The 18175-nt window shown below is 35.7% G+C and overlaps 2 protein-coding genes across 3 annotated transcripts; one reads left to right on the forward strand and one right to left on the reverse strand.

Annotated features, from left to right (window-relative positions):
* Positions 1-2613: 2613 nt before the first annotated feature.
* LOC132305220 (putative F-box/FBD/LRR-repeat protein At3g59240) lies at positions 2614-11834 on the reverse strand. The gene is made up of 6 exons (XM_059802893.1): positions 11730-11834; positions 3790-4020; positions 3535-3614; positions 3055-3418; positions 2771-2920; positions 2614-2655 (listed from the first exon to the last, which is right to left on the reverse strand). The coding sequence occupies exons 1-6, from the start codon at positions 11832-11834 to the stop codon at positions 2614-2616; spliced, it is 972 nt and encodes a 323-aa protein (XP_059658876.1).
* Positions 10749-17987, forward strand: LOC132303668 (uncharacterized). Of its 2 annotated transcripts, XM_059801025.1 has the most exons (5): positions 10769-10899; positions 14943-14994; positions 16224-16390; positions 16582-16875; positions 17080-17987. In XM_059801025.1, exons 3-5 carry the CDS (start codon positions 16250-16252, stop codon positions 17725-17727), a joined length of 1083 nt encoding a protein of 360 aa, XP_059657008.1. In that variant the 5' UTR covers positions 10769-10899; positions 14943-14994; positions 16224-16249; the 3' UTR covers positions 17728-17987. The 2 variants fall into 2 exon arrangements, with proteins under 2 accessions (XP_059657007.1, XP_059657008.1); XM_059801024.1 differs by lacking the exon at positions 14943-14994 and having other exon boundaries at positions 10749-10899.
* Positions 17988-18175: the final 188 nt, after the last annotated feature.

The raw sequence follows: 18175 nt of genomic DNA on the forward strand, positions 1-18175 counted from the left end.
ACACAACATGCCCACCCCCTTTATGAATCACTGCCTTCACCACTTTTCTTCTAATCGGATCATTGAGACCCTGTACATTCCAAGAAAGGATTTGTAGCTTCATAAGGAAACAACAGATTGGATAGACACATCCCTCCCTCCACCACCCTTTTCCTTACACCCCTTGTTCTTTCTCTCATAAGTGACAAGAGCCGTTGGGCTCAACACTCCCCTCTCCTCAACCTCCAACTCCCCCGGCATGCTCCCCCTACTCTCCCTACCACCCATTCTATCCAAATTCTGAGAAGACAGAACCTCTAAAAACATATTCGTCGCCTCCTCCATTCGTCCTTCAAGAGAAACTCCCAACAAAGAGCCAATTTCAATTCCTTTCTCCCTCACCCAATTGTCCTCCAAAACAACCCTTCCTGAATCAGAACCAGCCCCATCCACAAAAACCTCATCCGGATGAACAACCGCCAAAAAGCAAAGAAGTCAAAATTTGTCTCATTGCCATTCCACTGACCTGACCCCAAATCCTCAAAAAAAGAGCATGACCCACCATCCCCGTCCTCAAAGACTCACGAGGGAGGAGAATAACCACCCAGTAGAGTCCCATTAACCTCAGCAGCCAAAAACCCACTCGTCCCACACTGAAAACCCTTTAAAGCTAAATGAGTCCGCAACTCACTCAGCAACACAGTCGCTGAAGCATCATCCAAACAAATTTTCATATCACGTCCCACACAAACTGTGACACTCTCATTCTTCTGATTCACAGACCGAGATATACCTAATCCAACAACGTGGCAAACCCCAACACCATCCTTTCGCCCATTCTCCAAACTATCCTTCAAATTATAGGAAAAACTCGACCCCCTTTGAGAAGGAAAAGGAGCAGAGGGAGAGAAGAAACAAGAAGGATATGCCTTAGAAACAACAGTGGACTTACCCAGATCCAAATCCGACTGCACAGACGTCACCCATTTTTGTTTATCCTTTCGTGTCCAACGTTTGTGAAAAGCAGGAAGACGGATCTTTTTCTTAGGAAGACGTATTCGCTGCACCCGATCCCTAGCACGCCGATCCTCCTTGACTCTTCCAGAAAGTTGCGAGTCACTACCAACCGAAGCAGAAGTCAATGGCTCAAAATAATTCTTCAAGTCAGGCCCATAGCAAGAAGACCCACCAACCTGCCCAGTATTCAACCCAGCTGACCCATCAAGCGAATGGGCACCCGACCTGCCAACCAACCCATCTTTAAAAGACTGGGTATCCGATCCACCATCCAACCTCAAATCACAAACAGGCTTGCCAATAATTGGATGCCTCTGAACAGGCCCACAAGAAGAAGTACAGCCCTCACTAACAACTAAAGCCCCAATCCCCAGCCCAACATCAGGCCCGTCATCGCGTATGATCTTTGTATTCTTACCAGCCCACTTAGCGAAATTTGAAAATTTCGTGGAAACAACTGTATTCCACTGTGAACGGGCAACTCCTGGGAGCCAACCACGTGGTTGGTCAACAATTCTCCCCTTCCCACTCCCACGCGCTTGTTGCGCGTGAACACCACCACGACAAAACCCTTTCTGTTCCCACCGCTGCAAAAATGGCCGACGACTAAACCCGGTGGATCCTCCATTCCACTGCATCTTCCAGAAATCAACCGGCTGACGCCGATTCAAACCAGACGAGAGCCCATCCCTACGTTTCTAAACAAAAAGCCTCTGGAAACATTCCTTATTACGAATCCACAACGCATCTCTCCAATTCTTCCATCTCTGGAACTCTGCCATTCCCTTTTTCCACATAGATTCCCACCTCAACCATTCTTTTTCCTTAAGCAGATGTGAACCATCACCTCCTTCCAAGCAATCCGTCGTCGGAACAAGCTCGGGGTGCTTCTCCTCCCACACTGCCACCTTGTAACAGTACCGATCATCATGAACGAACACAAAAGGTGGACAAACCTTTCCATCAGCGACTATAATACGAACTCTTTCAGCATCAATGGCCTCATCGGCCTCCACCCAGATAAACCCACCGCACAAATCGCCTACTGTCACAAACAAAGCATGACTACACAGGTGAAGTGGAAGGCCAAAAATCGTCACCTTCTTCAACCCCTTCTCTTTCAAGATCTCCGAACACCCGACCCTGAAATTCCAAGTATCCACATGAAGAGTTGCCTTCCCCCAGTCACGTCGACCTTCTTTAAGAACTTGAGATGCTTCGACTGCTGAGGGAAATCGAAACAAAAGAAGCGAGTCAGGCAACGGCGAGACCGACACACTAGTGTAGATCTTCCAAGCTCTCGAAGCCCACGCTGCAATCTGTGCTCCATCGCCTACTTCCTTATCAAAAAAGCCAACCAAGCACGACCTAAGGTCCACTTTTCTCCTATCAACCGAGTCATCATCCAAATAAATCGATGGTCCCCTATACGGATTTGCAGATCTCGCAACACCACCTTGAAACAGTCGAGGCAATCTTACAACTTCCAAGAACGAGCGCATGACAAAGATGAAACGAACAACTCACAAAAACACTCCAGAAACAACAAATCACTCGAACAAAAGGAAATAGAAGAAAAGTAGTAGAGGATTTTACCGGAGTTAATGACTCCGGGGACTAGTCGGAGTAGAGGACTCCTACCGCATCCCTACCACGCCTCTAAAAAAACATGTGAAAGTCCCTAATCAGGTAAGAAATATAAATGTTAATAACTCAAGTAATTTTTTTACAAGAAAACAACAAAGTGGTTTGATCGAGATAGTTGGTGCTGTACCCTAAAAATAAGTGTTTCCAATCGTGGCGACCTTTCAACAAAATATAGTAACCCTTCACATCCAACAAATATATCATCAAGCTCTGCATGAAACTCCAAATAAGTCAAATGGTTAAACTTTGGTAATGATAACCTGCACAACTCAAATCTCTACATGCAAAAAGAAAGCAAATTCGAGTCAAGTAAATACTATTATAAAAGTAATAGGCATATGTAGTCTCAAAAGTACATTTGGGCATATATATATATATATATAAAGTAGACACAGAATTGAGCATGCTAACCTCCGTCCAACCACCCCATAAAAAAAGCAACTTTACTTTAGATATTCCTTCAAAAATTTCTGATATAGCAAGTTCTGACCTATCAGGAACATCGCTGGGTAGTCGATCGAGAAAAATGTCTGCTTTGACAAGAGCATTTAATTCATTCAATGAATAGCCTTCTGCTAAATAGTCTCCGTGCTCAAGGTCTTGAAGATTTGGTGTATTAAGCACAATCTTGTACTTAGAATCGGAATCCCTATAACATTCGCATTTTATAGTTAATCTCTTAAGAAGAGGAGCAGAAATGTTTAAAACATTAATATTTCTCCAATTGCATTCTTCCATGGACAAATCTTCAAGCACAGGGCAGCTAGAAAACAACCTATAAATTGAGTCATCATTCAAAAATGTAAGATACTCAATTGCAAGGATTTTAAGACACGGTAGACAAACCAAAGTAGGAACATTGAGATCGAATCTACCATCCAGTTTAAGTACCACCAGACTTCTACAAGTAAATAGCTCACGAGGCAGACTCGGAACACGTTAAAGATGAAGTTCTCGGAGATTACGCGATACTACAGTTGAAACCCATACACAAAGATGTGAAACATCATAATCCCGAACACATCTCAGATGAAACTTCTGCAAATCTGATACGGAACGTGCAAGTACTCGGTAAACAAAATTTATGAAGCTCATTTCCAATAAACTTTGTTCATGTTTGTTTTGCATACGAGGATCTTTACTTACAACTAAAGAATAATCATCAAAGTCCAGATTAGTGATTGAGGTCCAGAGAAACTTCCATTTGGTTGACAAGACACTCGTTGCCACCGCATTCTTTGTTGGAAGGAAAGAGAGGATATGGCCAATGAGACTTGCTGGTAAGTTGCTAATCATGTCTTCATTACATTCCACTCTCAGTTTCTTAAAATGCTTCGGGCGTTTTGAAATTGAATCCATCACTTCAGTGACCGTTTGCTGCTCAGAAAAAAGAAATATGAACTCATGTCCATAAGTTATAATGCCAGTGAAACAATGTGATCAACTTATATTTCTACATATAGAGTTTTGAACTAGCTATTTAACTATTGGTTGGATAGTACAAGGCTGTAAGCGAACCAAGCCAAGACGAGTTTCCGTGCTCGATTTGTGTTTGATTGAGCTCTTCCTAGCCTAGCATCGAGTTCGGTTTGACAAATTTCGAACAAAATTCAGTTACTCAAAGAATCAATAGGCATACAATCTGTGTGTATACATATCTATACTACTACTAAATGCACATAATATGTTACTTTACTTTATATGATATGCACACAGTTCAAATTGCATTGGAAAAGTTGAAAAGACATAGCTGGGATCAAATAATACTCCGTATACAGTATGGAAACCCTAGAAAAACAAAGCAATGCCACATTCTCCACCATCAAAGTATTCATCGCAACTCAAACATTAATATGACCTATCAAAATTCTTGGAAATCTACTAATTGCATGAAATTTACACTGAAAAAAAAAAAAAAAAAAAAAAAAAACACTGCAAATTGCATGAAACCAAAACAAAGAGAAAGATGAAGACATATTTACATATACCTGGAAATCTACTAAATTGCAGTCGTGAAGATGTATTACAAGCGTATTGGTGGCCGATCGGTGGTGGTGGTTGTCGTCGTCGTCACCGTTGCATCGATTTTGCTTGCGTTACCTTCTTGCAAAAATAGACAATGTGCTTGGGAATTATATATGGGCTTGGGCTGTAATATAAGCGAAATTAGGTTGGACTGGTTTTATATATTATGAATTGGAATGAAAATTGGACAAAAATAAATAAATAAATAAATTGAATGAAAAATTGAAAATACATATGGGGATGGCAATTTTCTCTGACCCGGCAGGTTTTCGCCCCACCCCCGTCTCTAATGGGATGGATTTAGTGGCTCCTAAATGGATTTGGGACAAGTATGGTAAAATAATAAAAAAACGCGAAGCGGGTTGGTGGTAGGGGCGGATTTAGTGATGAACCCGCCCCGACCCCGTCTGATTATATTTGAACCTTTTAATTTTTTTTATATATAAAATATATATTTTATATTTTTAAGACTCTTTATGAAGTGTCCGTTAATATATTAATAATTACTACTTAATAATTTAAAAGTTAAGCCAGCTTATTTATCGGTCCAATTTGAGCTCTGGGCTAGTTTTTTTTTACTATGTAATAAAGTGGCATAACCCGGCCCGCCCCGTCGTGCCCTGCAATTAAACGAAGTACATGGGATGGAGTCAGTACTTTGTTTATTGAAATAGGGACGGAGATTGTTTCATAATTATAAACCCGTTCCGAAGTTGGTGTAATAGATTTTCTAATGGAACGGAGTAGGGTTTAGCCAAACCCATCCCAACTCTGCCCCGTTGTGATCCCTAAAAATACATGACCTGTTTGGTTCATCTCTGAAAACCAACAAAAAAAAATGCATCCAAAAAAAGCCTTTTTTGGTTGCAGTTTTATGAAAATAAAATAAAATAAAAAATATATATTTTAGATAATTTAACTAAACATATTCAAAAATTCTTTAGAAAAATTTACGGCTTGAAATTAATAGTTATAAACAAGCCTATTCATCAATGTATTCACGAGTTGAAGTACATTTGAAATTGATCTATTTTTTAAATTTTTATTCTAACTCTAAATCAGTTTATTTGTTAAATAAATGAATACTCTGGGCAAATCTAAATTGTTCACGAACGGCTCAACTCATTTGTTGCGTGTCCTAGATTACCAATCACCCACACCCTTAGGATGCAATCCTAACTTAGCCCACACTATCAATCAGCCCATACTCAGCCCAATGGGTCAATGTGGGAGATCACTGACTTTTTCGGTCCAATCCCACTCAACATGCTTATTAGAGTTGTGGAAGGATGGACAAAATTTTATATATAATAATATTTTACTCCGGAAGGAAAAAATTTGAATGAAAGGGAGAGAAAAATGATGACTAAAATTGAATGGAAGGGAGAGAAGAAAGGATGAATCATGAATGAGATATCCATATGAAGAGATTAAGCATTTTTCTCTTTTTGTTCAGTTGGATGGAAGAGAATGGAAAAAACTGACAATTGAATTTGATTTGTAGGATAAAATGAAAGATAAATTTTTAAGTATTTTTACCTTTAAACGCATCTCTTACTTCATTTATGAATTTATTAAATATTTATGAAGGGTGATGTAGTAATTTTTTTATAATAGGCTCACGCTCATGAAAATTTGTGAAGGAGGTAAAAAAATTTATTCCTTCCTTTTTCTATTTTCCTTCCACCGAACATATAGTGCGTTGCACCATGAGTAAAATCTAATTTAAAATTAATATTTAATAAAGTAATTAAATAATTATTTTTTAAAACAATAATGAAAATTAATTTTTTAAATTAATAATCACATTGATTTCTTAAATGATCAATCATCATAAAATTAACAAAACTTAGAAGAGATAAAGATTGTAATTTTTATTTGAACTTTTCAAACGGAATTCGATTATTGATAGATGTATTTTCAAAATCCTAAAATAATATCAAAATTAAGATAATTTTTTTTATTACAATTTACTAATATTAATTTAGTAATAATATTCAACAAATCAATGAAACTCTTTCTAAAAGAGAAAATAAAAATCTTAGGCAATATATAATATATATATATATATATATATATAATAATAAGATAAGTACTTGTTTTGTGGTAGAGTTTTATAGAAACTCGAAACACCATCTAATTTAAAATTAATATTTAGTAAGGTAATTAAATAATTAATTTTTTAAACAATAATTAAAATTAACTTTTTAAACTAATAACATTATCAATCAACATAAAATTAACACAAGGTAAAGGAGATAAAGATCTTAATTTTTATTTGAACTTTTCAAAAGGAATTCAATTATTGATGTGTATTTTCAAAATCTTAAAACAATATCAAAATTTAAACAAATTTTTTTTAATTACAATTTACTAATATTTTTTTAGTAATGAATAATATTCAACAAATCAATTAAACTCTTTTAAAATGAGAAAATAAAAACCTTAGGCAAAATATATATATATATATATATATAATAAGATAGGTGTTCTGTGGTAGAATTTTAGAAAAACTCTTTAATTAAGAAAATAAAAAACTCATAATAAACAGGTCTACTAAAAGAAAACGTTAGGGGTATCATTGAGCATAAGTGCCAAAATTGAGAGAAGATGAAAATAATAAATGGTAAACATTCTAATTCATGTACTCCCTCTATCCTAAAATTCTTGTGGTGTTTAGGGAATCCAACTTTGTATAGTGGTGGATTTTAAATATTTTTTTATTGTATTAATATGAGTGAATTTTCAAATTTATCCTTGTTAAAATGCAAAGGAGTACTCTGTAATTAGTGAACTTGTTTAATCAAGTTAATATTAAAATAATAGTTTGGGAATGTTATAAAAAAACTGTATATTAATTTTTAAAATGAGATATATATTTTGGGACTTTCTAAAAGAGAAAGATGGAGAAATTTTTTAAAACGAGGAAGCTGAAGTTACCCAAATATGGAGGTCACTCTAAGTTACCCTTATTTTTAGTAGCCCTTACATATAGAAACTCTTATATCCCATGGCCTATTACAATTTGGGCCATTATTTTACACTTCTGTTATGTTTGGGGATTGGTGCTTTGAATTTGAAATTAGAAGTAGTTTAGTTCAAAATTTATAATAATTTTTTTCAAATCCTAACCAAACATATCATTATATATATCAACAACACACATTTACACAATAATTTTTTTTTTTTTAGTTGGTACCACGCACATATGTTCCTTTGAAAAGTTACTGCTTCCGACTGGGTTAGGATTTGATACCATTTGTAACCACATGGTATGATATTGTTCGCTTTGAGCCTGAGCCCGCACGGTTTTGCTCTTGGGTTTCATCCCAAAAGGCCTCATACCAATTAGAGATGACACACCTATATATAAGCACTTCTCTTTCTTCTACCCAGACGATGTGGGACTGTACACCCGTAACTCGTTAATGTGGTAGCATGTCAGTTCTCTCGTACCCGCACACGACACACCTGCCCACAGGGACATCACAAATTATATATTTTTACTATATACATACGGATATAGGGTATATTATTGATAAAAACTATGCAATTTGGGGTAAAATGTAAAGGGAAAGATGTTTTAGATGGACATTAGTTCAGATGATCCTGTTAAGGATAATATTATGAGTCAGTATGTGTTTACTTGAATTTAAAAAAAATAAAAAATTAAATAAAAATAAAAGTTGAAAATTATTGGATCAAGTTATGGTAGTGGTTGAGTCCGATGGGCCAATGCGATAGATCACTGACTTTTTCTTCATAAAGGCAGTAATAATCAAGGTCATTCCCAATTTCCAGTCAACGGGCTTTGTTATTCCACTTACAGGGTAGTTGTGGATGGATTGACAAACTATCAATAATAGAGTCCCACGGATTAGTGGAGTTGGAAAAAGAAAGAAGTCTCGACTTCAATTTTTATCTCGGACTTCTTTGGTATAGGGTCAGTGTGGGGATACGGAACTTAATGATGAAAAATTAAGGGAAAGAAAAGACAATGCTGAGAGTAAATCATTCCGATTGGTCCTGAATTTCATGAAATATTAGGTCTTAAATTCGAGCCTAGTAAATAATTTTCGTAAAGTACTCACGCAAATTGAAGTTATAATCATGCTGAATCCTGAACATATCGTGTAAATGCCATTTGTGGAATGTTAGATTTGACCATTTTTGTGAGGTACTCACACGAGTTAAAGTTATAATCAGATTCAGCCTGAGCTTGTCCTTCCTATAAACGTGATTTGTTATGTGTTAGACTTAACCCTCTCCATACTTTTTTAAAAAGTCTAATAAAGTTCAATTACACCCTAAGAAAGATCTCATTCATATTTATAAGAAATTCGATGCTTCTTTTTTAATGACTCTTCTTATGCACAAATAATTGTCTAAAAGTGGAATGAAGCCAACTCCTTCCCTCCCGCGAATGAGAGGGAATTGTGATTGGAACCGTTGCTTGCGTGTCGAGAAGTGGATTAAATACCTACTTTGTGAAAGAAAAAAAATAAAACAAAACAAAAATTTAGTATGACAGTTAAAATGCATTTGAATCTGCTATGTTAATTATTCAAATTATTATTTTTTAATAGAGTTAATTTAATCAACCTTTTTTTCCCCTCTAAAATATAATCATCAATAAGAATAAAATGATTAAATTTACGACATAAAAAACGTAAATTTATCATTAGTGGTCTCACTATTCATATACCCTAGGTTATTAAATAATTAAAAAATGTGTCACATGATACTATATTTCTTTGACTTAATTTTACGAAATGTGAGTTCACGATGAAAAACACTTTCGTATTGAATTGCTTTTAATGACAATGACATAAAAATCTCTCTCTAGCTCTCTAATTTTTTGATTGGCTTTTTTTCTTCTTTATTGTTTGGGGAGATTCGCTTCCTAAACGTATCCATCCAAACAGATCTGTATGGCGGACAATTACATCGATCTCATTTGTGCCCCCATAGTTGTTGATCTTGGGCCCACCACCTTGAATAGGACGTGAATGTAAATCGATCAATTCCCAATTTATTTTATTTTATTTTTTGTGGTGGGTAGTACTTTATAGTTGTGGACCACCGATTCATTCAGTGCATTTCCTTTTTATTTATCTATTTATTTTATCATGTGTTTTGTCTTTATTTGTTTTTTTGAAAAAATAAATTAAATGATACTCAGTATTTATTAACCTTTCAAAATAAAAAGTGTACGACAATTTAAGACTTCGTAAGGACAAAGTGAGTTTGTGAATGTGTTTTTTTGTCAATAAAGGAAAATAAACAGTATGTTCTTTTATAACATTAAAAAGAAACGAAAGAAAAATAACTTTTTATGATTGGCTGGAGAGAAGAATTGAGAGGAATGGATGAGAGGATAGTTAATAAAATATTTCATATTTGGTTGGAAAGAAGGGATGACGGAGAGCAAGCATTTTTTAATTTTCATTTTTAACCTTCATAAAAATTAAAAATAAACATTTACCTTAAAAATAAACATTTACCTTTTGTAATTGTATATAACGAGGGTATATTAGTAAAAGAACTTTAAACACTCTATTTCTCTTATCTCAACCAAACAAGAAAAAAAAAAAAAATTATCCCATTTACCATTTCTACTATTTAATCTATTTAACCAAATATGAGAGAGATATCTTCCTTTCCCGATTTGTTAATGCCTAGTCCATTCCTCTCCCTCTTTCTTCCATTTATTTTTTCTATCCTACCAACCAAACCAAGCATTGTAGATCAAGAAATTCATCTTTAAGAATTGATCAATTTAATATATGGATTGAATTGTGAAAAAATTATCCAATGAAAAGTTACTGGCTAGATATAATATTCTCTCTTTCCAAATTAGAAGCCCCACTCATTCAAATATCTATATTTTTTTTTTTATGGACAAGAAACATAAAAAAAAAATGGTTATTATATTATTTTATGGACTCAGAAATAAAATAAGAAATGAAGACAATATGTGAGAAATAAAATAAGAAAGGAAGAAAATATGTGAGAAATAAAATAAAAAAGGTTGAATCGGTTCACCAAACATTCTGACCGACAACAACAGGTAACGCAGGAGCCAATTGACCGGCCGAGCCGGTCAATATAACGCCGTCTGGAACAATAATTTAGGCCTCTCCAGAACAAGGTTCGTTGCCTCCACACGTCCTTCAACTCCTCAGCTTTGAAATTCCCGGCAAACACAAGCACTTATCACCGTTTACACAGGTTCTTCTCTCTCTATATATCTATATCTGTATATATACATATGTTCTATAAGTCACCAGATTTAGTTGTTAATTTGATAATTTTGGTGTATGAAATTGATATCTAGGGTTGTTTTTTATTGAAATGTTGCCCGAAATGCCCAAGTTTTTGAATGATTTTGGGTTCTAATTGGGTTTTCAGGTTGTTGATTGATTCTATGCTGTTTCATTTGTAATTGGATGCTTGTAGGATGTAATGTTCTGCATAATTTGTGCCGTCAAGTGACAGAAACTAGCATAGACTTGTATGTGTTTGTATCTAAATGTTTTGATGAATGTATAGCTCTTAATATCCACAATTTTAAGTATGTTTGATTGGTTAGATATTCTAGCTGTGCAAAAAGTTTTGGGTCAAACTCCGATCCATGTTTTAGAACATTTTTTTCACCATCATCCTTGTAGAAATTCTGTGCGTGTAGTTTGAAGAGCTTCAATTGTGGGGCTACAAAGGCTTTGACACCAAATCCTGGAATTGGCAGATTGGTTGCTAACTCTTTTTGAAGTCGTTTTTCTTATCATTTCAGATAATAGATTTAATTGTGGTGATAAAAGTACATCATCAATGGTTCACTTAATTGTACTACGGGTATCATTTATATTGAAACTTTAAAGTGCATGGTATAAAAAAAAAATGGTGAATATATCATATACTCATCAATAAACTTGCAGAAAACTAGGCAAACATACATGTTTGTGCACAAAACAAATATACATAGGTGCTTTTGGATCATAAGGCTAATATAATGTTGCCAATCTAGTGTCGATGCTTAAGCTCATGCTCAGGTAAATTACCTTAAACGCCAGGTTGGGAAGAGTAAAAATTGAGGATAGAACTTTGCATTCTGACATAGAAATCCTGAATGTGTTTATTGCGTAATTGGAAAGCAGTGCATCCATTGTTGCACATGGCTGGCTGCCTATATGAATTGGTTAGTATGAGATTGCTGTATTCTTGATATCTTTTTTCAAACATATGATTTGTAACCTGTCACTGGGAGAGGGAATGCTCACGAATGAACTGCAGCTCTTATAGTTTTTAAATCTAGTTTGAGTCTTCTTGTTTTTAAAGTAGCTTTAAAAATTTCCATCGAATTAGTGGGATTTGGTCTCCATCAATCCATTTTTTGAGTTGGTTACTTCATATTCAAAAAAAGTTTACAAAACTTGGCTTTGTGATCTCATGACAATTAATCCACAGGACTGGCTTAACTACCCCTTCTAGCAAATTTTTTTATTTTTTGTTATTTACTTTGGCAAGAAACACACCCACACACCCACTTGACCCTATGGAGACTTGAACCCTCAACCTTGTACTTTGGAAGGCGGGGAAGTACCAGTAGGCCACAACCTTTGGTGGTCTTCTAGCATTTATTTTTTCTGGAGCATTGGTGGCTCTCCATATTGTAACATCACATTTGAGGAAGAAATGAAAGCTTGTTGATTGATTTGAGGAAGAAATGAAATATTGATGGTTGATTTTGACCTGGGATACCGGTTTATATAGCGAGATTGCAAGAGTTGTTATTCTAGACATACCAGGGGGTTGAGACCATCACCAGAGTTCCATGTGTGTGTGTGTTTGTGTGTGTATAGAACATGTTATTTCAGATGCATCATGTAAAACTCCCTCTGCATAAACAAGTGAAGTAGTTGGTTTAATGATGCATAACTGCTATTTTTAAGATATCCTGCAAAATTTCTGTCAAATTTGCAATTTAAAAAGTCAAGTTTGACCGCCAATGGCTGCAGCCTATAGCCTAGTGGTACTTCCTCACTGAAGGCCAAGGGTTCAAGTCCCCATAGGAGCAAAGTGGCTGTGCGAATGTCCTCCTCCCCTCCTCTCCCCACCTTTGTTGGTCTTCTAGTATTTATTGTTTCTGGAGCATTGGTGGCTCTCCATGTTGTAACATCACATTTGAGGAATAAATGAAAGATTGTTGATTGATTTGAGGAGGAGATGAAATATTGATGATTGATTTTGACCTGGGATACCAATTTGTATAGCGAGATTGCAAGAGTCGTTATTCTAGACATACCAGGGGGTTGAGAGCGTCACCAGAGTTCCATGTGTGTGTGTGTGTATATATATAGAACATGTTATTTCAGATGCATCATGTAAAACTCCCTCTGCATAAACAAGTGAAGTAGTTGGTTTAATGATGCATAACTGCTATTTTTAAGACATGCTGCAAAATTTCTGTCAAATTTGCAATTTAAAAGTCAAATCTGACTGCCAATGGCTGTAGCCTATAGCCTAGTGGTACTTCCTCACTGAAGGTTGAGGGTTCTAGTCCCCATAGGAGCAAAGTGGCTGTGCGAATCTCCTGCTTCACTCCCCCTTACTTTCCACCCCTTTCTTGAGTGGAAATATCGAACCCAATACTAGTCTGTGGAATGAGGTTGTCATAATTATAAATTTTCTGTTCAAAGGGAATTGATCATCTGATGGGATCAGCTTACAAATTTAGCTTATGTCATGAATGGATTAACTCCAAATTTAAACAGTTAAAGACATGTCAACTTTAGTACTTCCTTGAGGTATTGCATTTAGAGCATTTGAAGCATTATTATGCATTTGGTTGGAAAAAGTCGTAAAACTTGAATTAGACCAATTGTTTTAAGTCCAGGGTCAAGCTGTTGATTAAACCGACCAAATTATATCTATATTTTTACTACATTCATGCTCAGTTACAGGAAAGCTAATCCACTTTAAGGGTACTTGCATCCATACTTTTACAGACTAATTTACTTCGATTGAACATTTCTAAGGTGCTATCTGATAAAATGAAATATTAAGTACTGAAAATTCTACCGTGGGAAATTTTCTAGAACTGAAAACTAAAGGACAATCTTGTAAATTTGCATCCGTGCTTTTACAGATTAATTTACTTCGATTAAACATTTTTAAGGTGCTATCTGATAAAATGAAATATTAAGTACTGAAAATTGTAGCGTGGAAAATTTTCTAGAACTGAAAACTAAAGGGCAATCTTGTAAATTTGCATTAGATTTTAAAGCCACCTTTTACTAGTCATACTCATTCTTGATGAAGGGTTAAGTATTTCTTATTCATTTTAAAACCTTTTCAAGTGGAATTTCTGCTTAAGTTATAACCAATTGCACATTATAAAATGCATCTAATAGAGAAATGACTAGAATCTTTTACTGTTAAAAACATAAGTAGTTTATTAAAAAGCTCTAGGTGAAGCTTTCGTTACTGCTAAAGAGAAGAAAGAAAAAAAATATATGTTATTAGATTTTTATTTATTTTTACTGTGTAGCACAGCTTGTCCTTATATCTATTTTTAGCTCTAAATTGCCTTATCACTGGCAACATTATTAGTTAACTATGTAGCGCATCTCTCTGTCCCTGCGTGTGTGTTTGTTTGTGTTACCATCAAAATTTGATCAAGAGTTTTTTTTTATTTTTATTTTATTTATTTATTTATTTTTTTCCTAGTTGGTACTTACACACACGTCTCTTCTGAGACTTTAACCCTGACCTCCTTTTGAGAAGTAAGAGGCCGATACCGCTAGGCCACTGGTTCGTTGGTAGAGTTAACCAGTTTTTCTCATGACCTCTCCCCCCCCCCCCCCCCCCCCCCCCCCCCCCCCCCTTCCTTGTGGGTGTGTTTGTGTGACCATCAAAATTTGGTTTAGACTTGATCAGTTTTTTTTCATGTTTTCTCATGAGATAAACAAAAAGTTAAAAGCAAATATATGATCTTTTCCATATAAATATAATACATTAATTATTAAAAAAGCTATAATCCAGTATACCCTTTTATTGACAAAATCCATCACAAAACAATGAGTTATATGCTATTTTGTTTCTTCTTATCTGTGTAACCATGGTTGTGCTCTACTTATTAGAGGGTTATAATCATATAAGATTTCTTAAACTGAAATGACAGGTTGTTTAATAGAACAAGCTGTTTTACATCGAAATAAAAGGGATGCTTCTCAATTCTTGCTCTATTTTGATTAATTTTTGCTCTCTTATAGGCATGACTCGCGGTTTTTAGTTGGAGTGAAGTAGCTTCTTGAAAAGCTGATGGTAATGTGGAAACTAATAGCTTTTATGTTTTTGTTTTTCCTTCCACTTGGTGGTGTTGTCATATGAATTAGGAATTGGGATGTTGCAGTAGGGTTGCAAAGGGTTACATATCGGATTGAGCACTAGTTATAGACACTATCCCCAGCTACTCAAGCCAAAACCACTCTGTTTAACTAAAAGTTTAAAACACCGAAGTTAGTTAGTTTGATTAAATTCCATCAACCCATACTTGACCCATATAAACTCTTCGTTCATATAAACACTCTTACCATTTTTACACTTAGTGTGAAGAATATAAATTTTTCAATCAAATATTTAGTAGTTGTCATAATAAATACTCAATGAAGCTTTATCACCGCTATTAGACAGTTACTCAAATTCTCTTCAGTTGTTGTGCTCTATCTAAGGCCGTATCATCTACTATGAATTCATAAGTTGGCACCTTTTTTCTTCCATGCTCAATTCATTTATCATTGGCCCCTCAAGTTCTGTCAGTAATGCTTCAACTTGAACATTTCTTTTTAGTAGAAGAGTAAGCATGAATTTTCAATGCGTATGACTAAACCATCTTGGCAACTTTTTTTCATTTTGTTCTCAATTGGTGGTGCTTTAACCTTTGCCTAAATGTTGGATGTGTTTTTTTCTCTCTCTCTCTCTCCTATTGAGTCCTTTCTCTTGGTTCCAGCTCCATGATAAGGAAAATGAGCCTGAATGTTGTTTTGAGCTTCATTCTTGTAGATATTATATTTTAGGGGTCTGTAGCTCCTTATTGTCAATTCAAGGCCATATTAAAAATATAGCATCATTACATGAGTTGGAAAAGCTTCTCATTTCATCATTGCATTAAGATAGCATTATTCAACACCCATAGTAGGCTTCGTAATGTTAATTTTGATAATTACATTCAGTGATAAATTTGTTTCTTCACATATTGTAATATTTTAGTTCAATTTGTTCTTATCATATTCTTCTTGGCTAATTAAGACCCCAAGTTAACATTCTCATACTCATAGGAAAAATGATGATGTGATGTGAATTCTGACTATGCCTCAAATTCAATCTAAGCGGCAATCTAATTAACTGCTGGAATGGAGTCCAAGTCCTTTTATCATTTTTTAAGATTTAAGGCATTGGAATTAATATGTTTAATTAGTTATGTTGTGACTAAGTTTTCTTTTTCGTGCTTCATCTCTTTCAGAAAATTTTTTTTAATTATATATTTGCCACAGATAAACTGCTTGTAGTAGAGGTACAGATGGATTTTTTCTTTAAGGGAATGAACGAGGAAGCAACTGAGTGCCCCTTCGAAGAAAAAGACATTCTGAGATGTCCATTCTTGAGGAACATCAACAAACCTACCAGCTTTGCTCTCTCAACTGCAAACTTCCCTGTTCCTGTAAGTTTTCTTTTGCCTTCAAGATTTGAGCAGTTATATGCTAGACTTTGTAATATTGGGTCTATATTCTGAAGCATGATACTTCAATTTGTTTTTTTGTTATCTATTTACCACGTCCTGCAATCTGCTGAAATTTTACTATGACGATAAAACGACTCCTCTCTCTCTCTCTCTCTCTCTCATATTCTCAGGTAAGGGGAGGAAAAGGTCCAATCTTTGAAGATGGCCCCAGTTTTGATTCTGCATTTAAGCTCTTTCATGGAAAGGATGGGGTAGTCCCACTCTCAGGGAGGTCTCACTTTTGTACTGAGAACTCGGAACCTGAGCCTGTGCCTCAGTTTAACCCTTTAGCCGCAAAAGCTGCTACTATCAGTTTGTCAGCATTTGGACCTGGAGGGCCATTCAGTTTTGGTCCCTTTTCCGATAAATTTAGGAAGCAGAAAAAGAAATCCGAGTCATCCAAAAAGAGAGACCCATCTTCTCAGGTATGTGTATGGGACCGAAAATACATTTCATTTCTATAAAAGGGAACTGATTCAAATTTAGTGACATTAATGTGGGTGATTTGCTAAACAAAGTTTATGGCCTTCTTTCATGTAACATGGGGTGGATACTGGATACCAGAAATGGACCAAATGGTTACACAGTAGTTGGAGACATTAAACTGCATTATGTTTGTAATATTTCAGGAAGGAGAATTGTCAAAACATGAGGCACTGGGAAATGAGTGGTTAGAAACTGGGAACTGTCCAATTGCCAAGTCATACAGAGCTGTAAGCCGTGTCCTTCCACTTGTTGCAACAGCTCTTCAGCCACCTCCTGGCATGAAGTTTAAATGCCCACCTGCAGTAGTTGCTGCCAGGGCTGCCCTTGCCCGGACTGCCCTTGTTAAGACTCTCCGCCCTCAGCCACTTCCGGCAAAGATGCTCGTTATAGGGGCCTTGGGCATAGCAGCTAACATCCCACTCGGCATATGGAAGGAACACACTAAAAAATTCTCGCCGTCATGGTTTGCTGCAATTCACGCATCAATACCATTCATAGCCATGCTTAGGAAGTCTGTTTTGATGCCCAAACATGCTATGGTAGTAACAATTGGAGCTTCCATCCTAGGACAGGTCATTGGCTCCAGAGCTGAGCGGTTTCGGCTGAAAGCCAATACTGAAAAGGTAAAGGCAGCAGCACAGGTAGCTACTCTGGATGCAGCTGCAGGGCATTCCTCGGGCCAGATTGATGGCTTTACCGGTGCTCATTGCGGCGCGGAAGGAACGATGTGGGACCCACTTCCTATCAAGGCTTCTAGGCCCACATCTTCATCAGCCAGTGTGTGTTTCTGAGCCTGTTGCCATCACTTAACAAGGTGAAATTATGGTTAATAATAAGTAGGCAAACAATATTTGAAGGCTAAAGAGGATCCTAAGAATTGGAAGTTGGCTTTTGTAATATACATTATGAACTCTGTGGCAAAAGGTGTGATTCAGCCATATCTAATGCTATTAATAAAAAATATTACTGGAAAACATCTTGTTCTTGAAATTTCATGTGTAACATGCTCTATGTATTTAAAAGGAAACTATATGTTATTTGGAACTTTGCATAGACTTGAGTTGAATTTTGATTCTTTGTTTGATGAGGCATGAAGAAAGGTATTCTTAAAGGTGGGGAGAAATTATTCCCAAATTATGAAATGTTGGATTGGATTGGATTAATCTTTGGGATATCCTGATTCCATGATATCCTAATCCTAAAATTGGGACAATCCACGAAAATAGTATTTGATTAACA

The sequence above is a fragment of the Cornus florida genome, unplaced genomic scaffold (assembly GCF_030987335.1).
Source record: "Cornus florida cultivar Cherokee Brave unplaced genomic scaffold, ASM3098733v1 CherokeeBrave_3.0.0_Hap2_Chr04, whole genome shotgun sequence".
In the NCBI taxonomy this organism is placed as follows: domain Eukaryota; kingdom Viridiplantae; phylum Streptophyta; class Magnoliopsida; order Cornales; family Cornaceae; genus Cornus; species Cornus florida.

What these genes read in the sequence shown, in the direction of transcription:
- LOC132303668 (XM_059801024.1), top strand. Translation starts at nt 16,250, where the DNA reads ATGGATTTTTTCTTTAAGGGAATGAACGAGGAAGCAACTGAGTGCCCC. An exon ending in CTGCAAACTTCCCTGTTCCT is followed by an intron (nt 16,391 to 16,581) that starts GTAAGTTTTCTT and finishes TCATATTCTCAG; the next exon opens with GTAAGGGGAGGAAAAGGTCC. An exon ending in AGAGAGACCCATCTTCTCAG is followed by an intron (nt 16,876 to 17,079) that starts GTATGTGTATGG and finishes GTAATATTTCAG; the next exon opens with GAAGGAGAATTGTCAAAACA.
- LOC132305220 (XM_059802893.1), bottom strand. Translation starts at nt 11,834, where the DNA reads ATGGATGCACTGCTTTCCAATTACGCAATAAACACATTCAGGATTTCT. An exon ending in TTGATGATTATTCTTTAGTT is followed by an intron (nt 3,615 to 3,789) that starts GTAAGTAAAGAT and finishes TTTCAACTGTAG; the next exon opens with TATCGCGTAATCTCCGAGAA. An exon ending in TTACTTGTAGAAGTCTGGTG is followed by an intron (nt 3,419 to 3,534) that starts GTACTTAAACTG and finishes CTCAATTTATAG; the next exon opens with GTTGTTTTCTAGCTGCCCTG.